The sequence below is a fragment of the Papio anubis genome, chromosome 7 (assembly GCF_008728515.1).
Source record: "Papio anubis isolate 15944 chromosome 7, Panubis1.0, whole genome shotgun sequence".
Lineage (NCBI taxonomy): Eukaryota > Metazoa > Chordata > Mammalia > Primates > Cercopithecidae > Papio > Papio anubis.
Window position 1 is genome coordinate 55476438 of NC_044982.1, and position 15525 is coordinate 55491962.

Genomic DNA, 15525 nt, shown 5'->3' on the forward strand with positions numbered 1-15525 from the left:
ATGAGATGTGAGATGTGTGTGTGTGGTGCATATGTGTGAAAGACAGATGCATACTTCTCCAGTTCCCCTGAGCTTTTGAATCAGAGGGCATTCCACTAACTCCAACGCAAATGCCAGCAGTTCTCACTCCCATTTGTCTCACCAAACCTCACCAAATTGTGCTTTGGGAGGTCGAGACAGGCAGATCACGAGGTCAGGAAATCGAGACCATCTTGGCTAACACGGTGAAACCCCGTCTCTACCAAAAATACAAAAAATTAGCCGGGCGTGGTGGCGGGCGCCTGTAGTCCCAGCTACTCAGGGCTGAGGGGCCAACCTGGCATATAATGTCCTGTATTTCTGGGAGTCTCCAGGAGGTGTCTCTATGTGCTGCTCCCAGTCCTGCTGGCTACGCCCTGCCCCACTGGTCATCACAGTTCATCCAGATCCTCCTCTAAGATACAAAAGAATGACTCACTTCTTCCAGTTAGAAGGTATGACACTGTTTCTGAGTCTGAGTATTTTCTATAAAGCTTGGTGAGAAAATTCAGGGTTTGCTGACAGCCCTCTACATCCACAGGGTATACAGGCTTCTAGGTAGCCGGACCAGGGAACAGAATCCAGAAACTGCTACCGTGCCATAGTCAGACTTACTCCTCCCTTCTGACAACTAAGGCTTCTTCCTGGGTGAAGTGAATCAGCAGACTCCTGCCCTTAGGGTGAGTTCTCACCCAGGAAGCTCCTCAGCCCTCACAGCTTGCTAAACATGCCCGCATACATCTAAATCCCAGCAGTGGGTGTGACCTGATGTCTTTCCCAGATGGCTCCACCTCCCCTACGCACATAGAGTTCACCCAGGCCTGTCTCACCAGTTCACAGATGTGCCCAGACAGGCCTGAAACCCTCTGCTGGACGTCAGCGCAGCTCCCTCTACTTCATGACCCTAATCCTGTAAGCTCGTGGTTCACTGGGAGGCCCAAGTCTCTAGCACATCAAACTTTGAGTGTTCTTTTTTTGTTTGTTTGTTTTGAGATGGAGTCTCGCTCTGTCGCCCAGGCTGGAGTGCAGTGGCCGGATCTCAGCTCACTGCAAGCTCCGCCTGCCGGGTTTACGCCATTCTCCTGCCTCAGCCTCCCGAGTAGCTGGGACTACAGGCGCCCACCACCTTGCCCGGCTAGTTTTTTGTATTTTTTAGTAGAGAAGGGGTTTCACCGTGTTAGCCAGGATGGTCTCGATCTCCTGACCTCGTGATCCGCCCGTCTGGGCCTCCCAAAGTGCTGGGATTACAAGTTTGAGCCACCGCGCCCGGCCGAGTGTTCTTTAAATCTAAGAATGTTGAAACTCTATACTTCTTTATAATTTTTAAATTTCTCCAATTTATCAGAATAATTTTTTCTTTAGATTTCAATGTATGTACATCTGAGATTTTAAAACGGAGAAAATGCCATCTCTTTATGCTCTGTCTAGAGTGATAAAAATAATCCATTTTTATTTATCTTCTTCAGATTATGGCTCATCTTCTCACAGGGTTTTGCTGCATAAATATCTGGAACAAAGAAAGGGAAATGAAGCAGTGATTAAAATTGCAGTCACATCCTGCTGAACCATTCACTAGCCTGTGATGTGTTCAAATGGTGAATTCCTCCACCTGCTGGTATCAGTCTGTCTCTGCAGTTCACACATCGACTCCCTAAAAAACACAAAATGAAAATTCTGAGTGGGGAGAAACTTTATATTTTCATCTTAAGCTGGAAACGTATGATGACTCCATGACTGAGAAACTATCATTCAATAAGGTGGAGAAGGAAGGAACTTCTAGGAAGATAGAGAAATGGCTGTTATCATTTGGCTTCTAGACAAATGCAAGACATTCTTTTCTTCCTGTGACCTCAGCTACCATCTAAGATCTGGGCTACTTGTTTTTTCTTTAGCATAGTCTGCCTTGTAACTTCATGCGAATATGGTGCCTTGAGCTAGTTTAAAGGTTCTGGGTAAGGCAGATGCCATGAACTGAATTTTTTATACCATTAGCAGCGAGCACAGTACCTTGTATACAGTGAGTACCCATTCAATGATCGCATTGTTGATATTCCAAGTTGGCTAATACCCAGTTCTTCTTTCATGACGCCACAGGAGTCCTATAGTCATGGTTGTAAAAACTGGGTCAGGGTGTAAAACAGTCATTCCCACAGTAAGTATATGGGCTTGTACTTAAAGGTAAGACCAGAAGCAGGAAGATAAAGAGAAGAGGGTGGTTCTCAGAAGATAGGATCCTGGGAAGACAAGGTGTTTTGTTATTCTACAGTCAATTTAGTTCACTGTAAGTGTCCAGCATAATGCTGGACTCATAGTAGGTACTTAACAAACATTTTCCTAATAAATCAATAAATTAGAAACATTGAATTTGAAAAACAGAGGTAGGTTATGCTATGCAAAGCTATGCTCAATGAACTATAATCTATTTAATACAACAAGAACTGCAAAAAGAAAAGCCCTCATTTGTATATGAGATCAGCCTTCAGTATATCATCAGACTCCCAGCGTCCATCCTAGGAAATATTAAGTGAAAGGGAAGTTATTTTCTTCCTGTATTTTTGTATATTTTAAGCTAACACATGTTATCTTTCACTATCTAAGCACCTTACTAGTTAGAACTTTAACAATGGATAAACAGCTTAGAGAAGTTAAAGTATTTGGCATCTGAGAACTTGGGGTCTGTGATTCCTTAGGTTTACCCCCAAAAGGGAACAAAACTCTAAAAATCAATAATATTTTTATAGAAGTCTATATGTTTTATATACTTAACGCCTGCAATTAATCAATCATGTACAAAGGGCAAGTCAAAATGTGGGCTCAGTGGAGGGTTTTTATGACAAAGGCCCTGAGACAAGGCAGCAAAGAGGCTGTCCGTTGTGCACATCGCATCACGGTTATCTGCTGAAATCCTGTGCTTAGCACACTTTGCACTTCCTTTCCTTGGTCAGGATTTGTTCATATCGCTTTGCAAAATTGTGCAGAATCACTCTCCTCATTTGTTCCCATACAGAGGTGAAAGCTTGGCCAGGCACGGTGGCTCACACCTGTAATCCCAGCACTTTGGGAGGCTGAGTTGGTGGATAATCTGAGGTCAGGACTTCAAGACCAGCCTGGCCAACATGGTGAAACCCCATCTCTACTAAAAATACAAAAATTAGCTGGGTGTGATGGCATGTGCCTGTAATCCCAGCTACTCAGGAGGCTGAGGCAGGAGAATCACTTGAACCCAGGAGGCAGACGTTGTAGTGAGCGGAGATCGTGCCATTGCACTACAGCCTGGGTGACAACAGCAAAACTCCATCTCAAAAAAAAAAAAAAGGTGAAAGCTTTTTCTGGAACATGTCTTATTGCATTAGTAATAACTCCAGTGGGCAAAGCAAATACAAATAGTGTATAAGCTCAGATGTGTAAGGAATGCAGCTTTATATTTTTTGTTTAGTTTAACTTCTTTTTTGTTTTGTTTTGTTTTGTTTTGAGGCAGAGTCTTGTTCTGTTACCAGGCTAGAGTGACTGCAGTGGCACCATCTCAGCTCACTACAATCTCTGCCTCCCATATTCAAGCGATTCTCATGCCTCAGCTTCCCAAATAGCTAGGACTACAGGCGTGCACCACAACACCTGGCTAATTTTTGTATTTTTAGTAGAGTTGGGGTTTTGCCATGTTGCCGAGGGTGGTCTCAAACTCCTGGCCTCAAGCAATCCTCCGGCCTCAGCCTCCCAAAGTGCTGGGACTATAGCTGTGAGCCACCTCGCCCTGGCCTGTATCAGTTTCAGTTTAACTTCTAATGTAGGGTCTCATTCCTCCAGGGAAGAAATTTGATCTCAAATTCAGTCAACCAGTCTATTCAACCGAGGACCCCTCAACAGGGGTTCCCTGTGCTAAGGCCCTGGTGGCAGGAGCTGGTGGAGGGAAGCCTCTAGCCTTGATACCTCTCCCTTGGGTGTTCTCTGAATCAGTCTTCAGCTCTGGGGATTCGGCCAATAGCTGCCCTGCGCCTCCCTGGGGATGAGGAGCCTTTGTGCACCTTGTCCAAGACCTGACTACCGAGACCCTCCAGGCAGTCACTTCCTCGTTGGGCTCTTCTCAGGAAGCAGAGCAAAGTCATGCACACTTCTCGGATACTCAGCCTGCCTGGGATTTCTGCTACCGGATCGAGGAAGCCAGCTCCAGGATACTGACTCCAAGACCAGTGACGTCTCTACTCCCCACACCTCCGTGTCATCTTTCCGTTACCGATGTGTCTCCTGAATGTTAACTTGGAGTTCAAAACCAGGAAGGCTCACATCTTCCTCAGAGATTATAAGCACCTCAAGTGGGAGGGAGATAGTGAAAAAGTAAACCATCAGGAGAAAATCAAAATACTGGTTAATATGTCAAAACATAATCCCAGCCTAGAAGTTTCCATCTTAATAATGCTTTTTCCATTTCCTGGCACTTCTCCACCTTCTCCACTCATATCTTTTTGAGCTTAACCATCTTTTTTTTTTTTTTTGAGGCAGAGTCTCGACTCCTGGACCTCGCGGATCCACCCACCTCTGCCTCCCAAAGTGCTTTGGATTACAGGCATGAGCCACCACGCCCGCCTTTTTTTGAGATGGAGTTCACTCTATCGCCTGCTGGAGTAATAGTGAGGCGATTCTGCTCACTGCAACCTCCGCCTCCAGGGTTCAAGCGATTCTCCAGCCTCCCGAGTAGCTGGGATTACAGGCACCCACCACTATGCCCAGTGAATTTTTTGTATTTTTAGTAGAGATGGGGTTTCACCATGTTGGCCAGGCTGGTCTCGAACTCCTGACCTCATGATTCGCCTGCTTTGGCCTCCCAAAGTGCTGGGATTACAGGCATGTGCCACTGCACCCAGCCGAGCTTAGCCATTTTACAGAGTGAGAAGGACAGAGAGCTTTGTCCTTACTTTGCAGAAGTTGAAATCAAGGCAGTAAGTGACTCTCCAATCTCAGCATATTCTACAATAGGCATATGAAGGCTGTCAGTGATTTGAGGGAGAAGAAGAAGATAGGCTGGAAGTATTTCCCTCTGTTCAGGAACTCCCACTGGACTATGCCTAAGAATTCAAACTACTATATCAATGAGCAGATCAAATATGACAGGACCTGAAAGTGTCAGGAACATCCACTTGTTTCGAGACAAGCCAAATATACTCAGGTAATGAGTAAATGGTCACTGTCATAGCCAATTATAGAGATGGCAATGCAGTCAGCTGCATTTTCTGCAGACACTAAGGGAATTCAAAAGTAAAATAAATCTGGGTTCTCAGTCATCTTTCTAAATATTTGAAACAGTGGAGCCTAGATAACAACCTTGGTTAACAGATTCATACATTAAATATGCTGAGTGCAGTGTACTCAAATTCCCTCGCTGAGCGTAAAGTTCAGCCCATTTTTTACACCACCCCTCTCCAGAGTGTAAGTGACCTCTCCATGGGGCCACTGTGGACCTCTGGCATTTCCCTGGATTGCAGAATGATTAGAAGGTCAAAAACCAATAAACAGTACAAAACAGGCCAGGCACGGTGGCTCACGCCTATAATCCCAGTACTTTGGGAGGCCGAGGCGGGTGAATTACCTGAGGTCAGGAGTTTCAGACCAGCCTGACCAACATGGTGAAACCCCATCTCTACTAAAAATACAAAAAATTAGCCAGACATGGTGGCACATGCCTGTAATCCCAGCTAATCGAGAGGTTGGGGCAGGAGAATCACTTGAACCTGGGAGGCAGAGGTTTACTAACAGATCACAAATCCTGTTTCAGGGGAGGAGAAACAACATTAAGGGACTTGAAAACCTCTTCCATCACTTACTGAGGTGATCTTGAGCAAGCTACTCACCTTCTGTAAGCCTCGATTTCCTCATCTGTGAAATGGAAAGAAAAACAGAACTTGTCCCACAGAGCTGACGAGAAGATTAAATGAGGTAATGCACATTATGAGCTTTGCCTGAGCCCTTGGATAATGCTAGTAGCCACTTTGATGAATCTGAAAGTGGTATGCCACCACAATAGGCCCTGCTTTGAAACACAGTGGATATTAACCTATATTTGTTTATCTCATCTCTTTCTGTGGTGGTCACTAGAAAAGACCTCACAGACGCCCCAAGCTTCAGGAAGCATAACCGACCCGGGGCTCCAGATAGCCCTGCAAAGGCCATGCCTCCTGGGGAATGCTCCCACCAGTGACTGAGCAGAGTACCGTGGTCTCCTGACAGCAGATGTGCTCCAGAACTGCCCAGTGGCGCTGCTGGATCTTCCTGGGACTACAGGGCTGTCTGAGATATGCCCTTCTACCCTTCCATCTCTCTCCCCTTCACTCTGGGTCACACTTGCATCACAGTCTGATGCTGTCTCTGGCTAGCACTCTCTATTTTTCCCTCCCACAAGCATTTACCCCAATAAAAACTCTAACATGTTTAATCCTGCCTTAGCCTCTGCTTCTCTGAAGACCCAAACTAACACACTACTTTCTCATGTTCTTTTGTATTTCCAACAGTGGGAAACTTACACTTGTCTGTGAGTTCTGGACAGTTTGTTCAGCTATCTACAAATGCCACTTCGTTACAGCAGCCATGGGGAAGCAGTGGATGAGAGGCAGGAATAATATAGGCCATTGTGAGTAAGGCTGCTATAAACATGTGAGCCACTGAAATCTGATACGTTTTCAGGGATCCATAGTTTCTGGTTCTTTCTGGTCAAGAGAGGCTAAAGGAAAGGTTTTTAAAGATAGTAATTTTCTTAGTCAAGTAACTTACCCTCTCAAGGCCTCAGTGTCCTAGACTAGCACAGAACAAGCAGATGAAACAAAATTTATATCAGAATGTCAACTGAAAAAGTATCATTTACCATAAATGGAAGATAATTGTATTAAATTCTAGTTAGATGCTAAAACTTTAAGAACGTTTAGAGTCTGGACCTGCATTCTGTTAAAAATATAGATTAAAAAATGCTAACATGTTGACACAAAAGACTTTCCAGAAAGACTTAAAGAAAAGTGAAAGGGGAATAACTGTCTTGCAATGTTATTTATTTATTTATTTATTTATTTATTTATTTTGAGACGGAGTCTTGCTCAGACGCCCAGGCTGGGGTGCGGTGGCGCGATCTCGGCTCACTGCAAGCTCCGCCTCCCGGGTTCACGCCATTCTCCTGCCTCAGCCTCCCGAGTAGCTGGGACTACAGGGGCCTGCCACCTCGCCCAGCTAATTTTTTTGTATTTTTAGTAGAGACGGGGTTTCACCGTGTTCGCCAGGATGGTCTCGATCTCCTGACCTCGTGATCCGCCCCTCTGGGCCTCCCAAAGTGCTGGGATTACAGGCGTGAGCCACTGCGCCCGGCCTTGCAATGTAATTTATTGTCATTTAATACCGGGTCTATGGAGCACCCTAAATCACCTGGTTCCGTCATGTTCTTTTTAACATGGAGATGTATGGTTCTTCCCCATATTCTATATATTGAGCATTCTACAGTTCATGATTTTTCTGCTTAGAGAAATGTTCAAGTTGGGGGTGCAGGCTCATTGACTGGATAGCGAATCAAGAAAATAATGTGTTCATTAGTTCTTCATTACCCTGAGTTTCCAACAAGAATTTAGTACAGGAAAGTAGGCAGCAGAGCTGGGAGCCATCTATTTGAAACTGTCTTAAGCAAAACTAAGAAACCGAGTGAGCTTGCTTTTGGTGTCTTTCATCCCTTCTTGTGTGCCCCCTAATTATTCACTCCCTAGTGCCCAGACATTATGATGCCTTCTCCTGCTCAGAGACCTTTTTGGGAGGAAGACCTACACAGACCTGGCATTCCCTCATCCCAGGTGCTACCCTATTTTTTCATCCAGCTGTTAAAGCTGAGTGACTAATTTCACACCTATGTGCGAATGATCCATAACTGGCTTAATGCTGTGACCATCTTGGGGGTATTCAAAGCTGATAAACACTTTTTAAAGTTATATAATTATCAAAGAAACTTATCTTTCTGCTTTATTTCAAATTTTACCCCACAGGCCTTACTTATTTTTAAGATCAATGATTTTGATGGGCCCACCTTCCCACTCTTAATTCAGGGTATTTCTGGCCCCATCCAGATCCAAACTCTCATGCTCATCTCTTCTATAAATACTTTCCTTTGCAGGTCATCGGTATTGCAAGAGTTGCATAAGGCCCAATTCAGTCTCTGCCCCAAAGGCACAAGTCCAAACTTCAGAATCTGGGAAGACAAGGATTCAGGAAATTTTGTCAGACCTATGAGATTTGAACTTTCACTTGTATGGTGAGGGTCACATTTGGTCTGAATCAATTAATCCATCACCCCCTCCCCATCACCATGTATGAATTCAAAATAATCAACTTTGGTTCAATATAAAAAGCAAAACATATTAATATCGGTATACTAAGATTTTTCTAGAAAACTTGGCAGGGCGCGGTGGCTCACGCCTGTAATCCCAGCACTTTGGGAGACCGAGACGGGCGGATCACGAGGTCAGGAGATCGAGACCGTCCTGGCTAACACGGTGAAACCCCGTTTGTACTAAAAATACAAAAAATTAGCTGGGCGAGGGGGCGGGCGCCTGGGGAGAGGCTGAGGCAGGAGAATGGCGTGAACCCGGGAGGCGGAGCTTGCAGTGAGCCGAGATCGCGCCACAGCACTCCAGACTGGGAGAGAGAGCGAGAGAAAGAAAGAAAGAAAGAAAGAAAGAAAGAGGAAGAAAGGAAGAAAGGAAGAAGGAAAGGAAGGAAAGGAAGGAAAGGAAGGAAAGGAAGGAAGAAAGAAAGAAAGAAAAGAAAGAAAGAAAGAAAGAAAGAAAAGGAAAAGAAAACTTAATTCTGGCAATGGACTCTTTCTAAAATAACATATTAATACTACTTAATGAGGAAGAAAAATCCTCTGACATCCTAAAATGCCAAGTGTTTGCCTTTGCCAAGGTTTAAACATACATAAACATGCATATCCAAACAAATACCACCCAAACTGGAGGTGCAAAGATCAGCCTGTACAGCACAGTAACACAGACTGGGTTGTTTTTTGTAAACAAGGCAACTAGTCCAGTGAGTAATCCCTTCATTTTCCACACACATACCCTTCTGTTTTCCCCCCCACACCCTCCACTGCGGTTAAAAGATAATTAGAAGAAGCCTAAGGTAAAAGCCCCTGCCGCATAATGAGCCTACAGCTTCACCTCACCTGCTCTGATTCTTACTAACCTACCTCTAAGGATGAGCGACAGGGTGCCTACCCGCAGGGTGAACTTGGGTCCAGGAGTCAAGAAACCTGAACCCTGGAGTCCTCAAAAAAATGAATGAAAACAACAGAGGCGCCCTGAGGATCCAAGCTGGGGCGGTGCCAAGGGCCGGCAAGGGAGTTGGGACAACAGAAGTCAAACGTGCCGTCCTTCCAGATCCCGGTGCTTATGGCGGAAGCCACTCCAGGTGAGAAATCCTAACAGTCATAATGGCATAACAAATAAACATCTGCAAAACAGCAGTCTGCCAACGACGTGCTTCCCTACACAGACGTCTTCCTGTGTCTCCACACTCTAGAAGGGAGAGGCGGGACAAACGCTGCCTCCGCAGATTTTGGAGATCCGGAAGGGAGCCCCCGAACCCAGGTCCCGGGCCGGCAGGGGTCTCGCCGGCGCTTGGACCTCGGCTCCCACCCTCGAGCCCACCCGCGGCCCCAAAGCCCCAGGAGGGGCCGGGCACTTCCTCTGCCCTCCGGCCTGGGTCAGGAGCCAGGACGCCAAGGGAGTGCAGCACCGCCCGAGGGGGCGGGCCCCAAACTTTCGTGCGCCTTGAAAGCGGCAGGCGCTGCAGGGCCGACTCCACCCCTGCCCAGCAGCCCCGCGCCTCCGGCCGCACATTCAGCTTTCTGCGCTGCCCGCCGCCCCAGCCATGGCGAAGCCCCTGACTGACCAGGAGAAGCGGCGGCAGATCAGCATCCGCGGCATCGTGGGCGTGGAGAACGTGGCAGAGCTGAAGAAGGGCTTCAACCGGCACCTGCACTTCACGCTGGTCAAGGACCGCAACGTGGCCACCCCCCGCGACTACTACTTCGCGCTGGCGCACACGGTGCGCGACCACCTGGTGGGGCGCTGGATCCGCACGCAGCAGCACTACTACGACAAGTGTCCCAAGGTACCCGGGGGCGGGCGGGCGGGCCGGGATCCAGCCAGGACTCGGAGTCTGCGGTCGCGGCCGGGAGCGACGAGGTGGAGGACCCCTCAGAGCGGTCCCTTGCACCCGGTCCTTGCCCAAAAGTCCAGAGGAGACGTGTGTAGGCTGTGGGCGGGCAGCCTGGGGGACAGATTTGGCCTCCCCACCGACGCCGCACTCATGTCCCCGAGGTGCCACCGCCAGCGCCCCGCCCAAACACTGTGCGGTCCGCCCCTAGAAACCGCCAGGTGGGCAGAAGCCCAGGCCCCTCTTGCCTGTCCCTTCACAAACTTTTGGAAGTTTGACTCTCAGCATTTAATCAAGAGGTGACGGGCGCCTCTTGTCCTGTGTGCGGGACACTGTTCTCTGCCCTGCACACTCAGCCCTAAACAAAAGGGACAAAAATCCTGCCTTGCTGGAGCTTGGTGTTTAGGGAGGGGAGACAAATACCGAACTGGGAAAAGGTCGTAAGTTTCAGGCCTCTCGGAGTGGCTGCTGAAGTGTGGGGCAGAGGAGGGGCAGGGTCCCGCTCCAAGCGCAGAGCTCCGCCCACCCATTCTCGTGAGTCGGGTTCCCAGCTCCCGCACTTCCGTGAGTACAGCGCAAAGAAGGCCCAGGGCCAGGCAGTGCCCTGGACTCGTACTCCCCGAAGACACACACTCCCCCCACCCTTAGCCCCTCCACCCCCGAGGCCTGCCCCCAGAGCTGCTGATGAAGGCTGGTCAGGGACCACTTCCGTCCATGGCGTGGGGACGGGAGCAGAGACCTCCCTAGGGTGATTTTGGACCTACAGAGGGACAAACTCTCTGCCTGACAGTTTGCGAAGAGGGCGAGAGGCAGTTGGGAAGGACTGGGGAGGACATGGCAGGGAAAGGGATTGTGTGCAGGCTGGAGTGAGGGCGGGTGTGAGTCTGTATTGGGAGAGGAAACTGGAGAAGCCAGGTGGAGACATATTGGAAAGAATAAAATATTGGGATACATCCCGGGGCAGTGAGAAATATATATAAACGTTTATTAGAACTTTTTAAATATGTAAAGGTGTGAAAAAAATGGACTATAATCCCAATGCCCAAGAAACCCCGTAAGAATTTTTAAGAAAGGAAATGAATGTAAATTCTCATAGTAAGAAATCGCAGCTGTAACAGCTTTCAAATGGAAAGTAACTCTTCTTCACCCCAAAGACCTAGGCCTCCACCAAGGTAGCAACTGCTAAAATGTATCCTTAAAAATTTAAATGCACCTTAGAAAACACTTTATGTATACATATATTTACTGTTTTGTTGTTTTGTTTTGTTTTGTCTTGTTTGAGACAGAGTCTCGCTCTGTCGCCCAGGCTGGAGTGCAGTGACGCCATCTTGGCTCACTGCATCCTTAGCCTCCAGGGTTGAAGCGATTCTCCTGCCTCAGCCTCTTGAGTAGATGGGATTACAGGCCCCTGCCACTACACCTGGCTAAGTTTGTATTTTTAGTAGAGAGGAGGTTTCACCATGTTGGCCAAGCTGCTCTCAAACTCCTGGCTTCAAGTGATCCTCCAGCCTTGGCCTCCCAAAGTGCTGGGATTACAGGTGTGAGCCATCGCACCCAGCCACTGTCTTTTAAAAATTTATTTACACAGGCCGGGCGCGGTGGCTCAAGCCTGTAATCCCAGCACTTTGGGAGGCCGAGACGGGCGGATCACGAGGTCAGGACACCGAGACCATCCTGGCTAACACGGTGAAACCCCGTCTCTACTAAAATATACAAAAAACTAGCCAGGCGCGGTGGCGGGCGGGCGCCTGTAGTCCCAGCTACTCGGGAGACTGAAGCAGGAGAATGGCATAAACCCGGCAGGCGGAGCTTGCAGTGAGCTGAGATCCGGCCACTGCACTCCAGCCCTGGCGACAGAGCGAGATTCCGTCTCAAAAAAAAAAAAAATTATTTACACAAAGGGAATGCTACTAAGTACACTATACTGCGCCTCTCATTAAAAATTATTTTTAACAATTTTAAGGGGAAGGGTGGGACACTGAGCATATATTAGAAACACACACTCACGCCTCTGTAGCATTTAGCATCGTAGAGCACCAGAGAGTCTTGTATGTTTTTCCTTCACTGGCTTATGCTGTGCTTTATGGTTTTCCTGGTTCTCTGGCTAGTTTCTTCACTGGGCTCTCCTTTTCTACGTGAGTGCAGATATAAGCCAGGAATTCTGATGTGTATAAACCAGGTATTCTGATAGTGATACACTGGGGATACAACAATGAACATGTTTCATTCCACACGTGTTCATCAAATATCTACTCCATCACAGTCGTCTGTCTAAACAGGATGGTTCCTCCCCTCATAAATTAGAGCCAGTAGGTGTGTGCTCCTTTCCCACCCCCCTTGCTCACATCCTTGCTCACAAATATGGATCCCAAGTTTGAATTCCTTTTCAAACTCTATGCGTACATTTCTAAGTGTTTAGTGAACATACTTAGATATCTTCCTATTTCCTCAAACTCAGCATGTTAAAAACTCAAACCATTATTTCTCCCAATCCTGCCCCATCTTCTGTGTTTTGTTTTGTTTTGTTTTCAGGTGGAGTCTCTCTCTGTCAGGGAGGCTGGAGTGCAATGGTGCAATCTCAGCTCACTGCAACCTCCGCCTCTCGGATTCGAGGGATTCTCCGGCCTCAGCCTCCGGAGTAGCTGGGATTACAGGTGTGCGCCACCATGCCCAGCTAATTTTTGTATTTTTAGTAGAGACAGGATTCCAGCATGTTGGCCAGGCTGGTCTCGAATTCCTGACCTCGTGATCTGGCCACCTCGACCTCCCAAAGTGCTGGGATTACAGGCGTGAGCCACCACGCCTGGCCTCTGTGTTTTTTATTTTAATGCCATTGCCATCTTGACAATCCAGACACAAACTTTAGTCTCACTTTTTGGCGTTCAACTGTTTGCCAATTTCTGTTGATTTCTGTAGGTTCCCCTGAATGACCTGCTCTCCTCCGTTCTCTCTTCCTGCCTTGGTGAGGCTCTAGCTACCCATTTGTTGTAGCAGACTTCTACGTGGTTATTTTCCTTTCTAGAAGAGGTAAAACTGGCAGCCTGAGGCTGAATAAGGATAGCAGACATATTTTGTTGGCCAAGACGTTTTTCAGGAGTTTAATTTTTAGCACCTATGGGCAGGACTTGCACACTCCTTTTCTTAGCCCGGTACTCTTCTTTGCTTTATGTGACCTCAGTTACACATTTATTTTCTCTGCCTAGTTCCTGAAGGCATTGGAGTATACCATCCCATCTCATTTTGTGCGTTGTAGTTTGCTTAAGCTTCCTGAAGCAACACATCTTGCCCCCTGCTCAGTTCTCATTGGCTCCTCTTGCCTGCCATAGTCCTTAAGCAAGTATTCAAAAGCCCTTCTCCGTCCAGGTGGGCCTGTTCTTCCCTTGTTATCTTCCATTACCCTCTATACCCACCTTGCTCTCGCAACAAACCAATCCCCACTGCGGGGCCCCCAACTCACTTGCAGTGTCTTTCCTACCACATTTCTATGTCAACTCTTGCCTGACCTGCAAGTCTCAAGTTTATTGACCGGTGTTCCAGAGGTCTTCCCAGAAGTACCCAGGCCCTCTGACTAATGCTGGGGATAAAAATAAAACATATTTTAAAAATATTTGTTATATCTTCTTTATTTTATTTTACAAGGCTTTTGAAAATACCCACTTTTACATAAAATACTAGTAATCATAGTACATGCTTGTAATTTATAAAGTATATTGGAGATGCTCATATATTTTACTATTAGGCATATGTAACAAATGTTTAGAGACCGTTAATTAAGAGGATGGCAAAGATCTATTTTTTAAGGTCTTATGTATTCCCAAATATAAGGAGAGATTACCTCCAAAAAGTTATTTATGAGAAAACAGGGAATCACCGTACATTCCTGTCCTTATAAAGCCTGTCATGCAAGGAAGTATTTTCTCATTTGCCTTATTTTGAGCAACCACATATTTCTCAAGAAAGACTTTGAAGTATTTTTAAGAAGACTTAACTTGGTACTAATGTGGAATCATTAAAAGGGAGGCAAAGAAACTTAATACAGATGTAGTCCTTATTCCTGGGGGTATGACCTCACAGTTGCAAGTGTGGAACATATACTATATAAACAAGCTTTTTATAGATTATTTAAAAGAAAAAGGCAAAACATCATGGTTATAGAGATAATGAAAATACACACAGAGAAGGATTTTTTTAAACTGGGTAATATTATGCAAATGGGTATTTGTGGCTTAAAATACTATTTCCTGTGACAGCAGTCATCATGTACTAGAGCACCAGCCATTGCCTATGTCTGCCCCAGAAATATACTTTCATCCAATCATTTGAAGGCATCTAATAGCTGGTGAGGGTTCTAGTAACAGCATTATAGACATTCAAACAACTTGGATGAAAATGAAGATGATGTGTTCTGGAAAGCAGTGTTAGATGGCCCGTTAGGACATGGATGTTGACTATTTGTTGTGAAATTTAGAATTCAATTGTTCATAAAAGGAAAATGGGAAAGAATGAAATTTCCAAGTTGACATTTTCAAATAATATTTTGTTTTAAATATTTATGTGTAACTAGTGTGTTAAATAGGATAATAGGCCTTTATTATACTGAATTCTGTTCACAATTTTTTTTAATGGGTCAAATTCTGTTTTTTTCTTTTTTTACTTCTTATCTTACAGAAATGGGGCAATCCCTAAAATTTGAGGTAACTATATTGGTGCATTTACAGATTTTTGCCGTTTTGTTTTGTGTCTAGTAGAGAAGCAGAGGATAAATGATATGGAGAGTAAGATATTGTAAAAGGAGACGATGAAGTTACTCACTGGTTCTATTTTATTTTTTTAATTAGTAAACTGTAATTGTATATAAAGAAAGTTTTCAGCAGGTCTGACCGTTGTACCTCTCACCTTCAAATCTGATGGTATTTGCCTGACTTTTACCATGTCAAAAGCAAATAATGTCTAAGTCAATAGAGAAATTTCCAATTTCAATAAGAACAAACACCAGTAAACCTTAGGTATCTTCTTGTACATAAGGAATTTGCCAGTAAATAGATCTTATAGAAAAATTTGATTCTAAAATTAATTGTAGGCCGGGCGCTTGACTTTCACCTGTAATCCCAGCACTTTGGGAGGCCGAGGCAGGCAGATCACCTGAGGTCGGGAGTTCAAGACCAGCCTGGCCAGCATGACAAAATCCCATTTCTACTAAAAATACAAAAATTAGCTGGGCATGGTGGCAGCTGCCTGTAGTCCCAGCTACTCAGGAGGCTGAGGCAGGGAGAATTGCTTGAACCTGGGAGAGAGAGGTTGCAGTGAGCCAAGATCATGCCACTGCACTCC

The 15525-nt window shown here is 46.0% G+C and overlaps 1 protein-coding gene across 1 annotated transcript in view; it reads left to right on the forward strand.

Annotated features, from left to right (window-relative positions):
- Nucleotides 1-9812: 9812 nt before the first annotated feature.
- Nucleotides 9813-15525, forward strand: part of PYGL (glycogen phosphorylase L) — a 42176-nt gene continuing 36463 nt past the window's right edge. Inside the window, exon 1 of the mRNA XM_003901782.4 lies at nucleotides 9813-10149. Within this exon, the coding sequence (XP_003901831.1) occupies nucleotides 9907-10149 (243 nt within the window). The 5' untranslated portion in view covers nucleotides 9813-9906. The remainder of the gene's footprint in view (nucleotides 10150-15525) is intronic.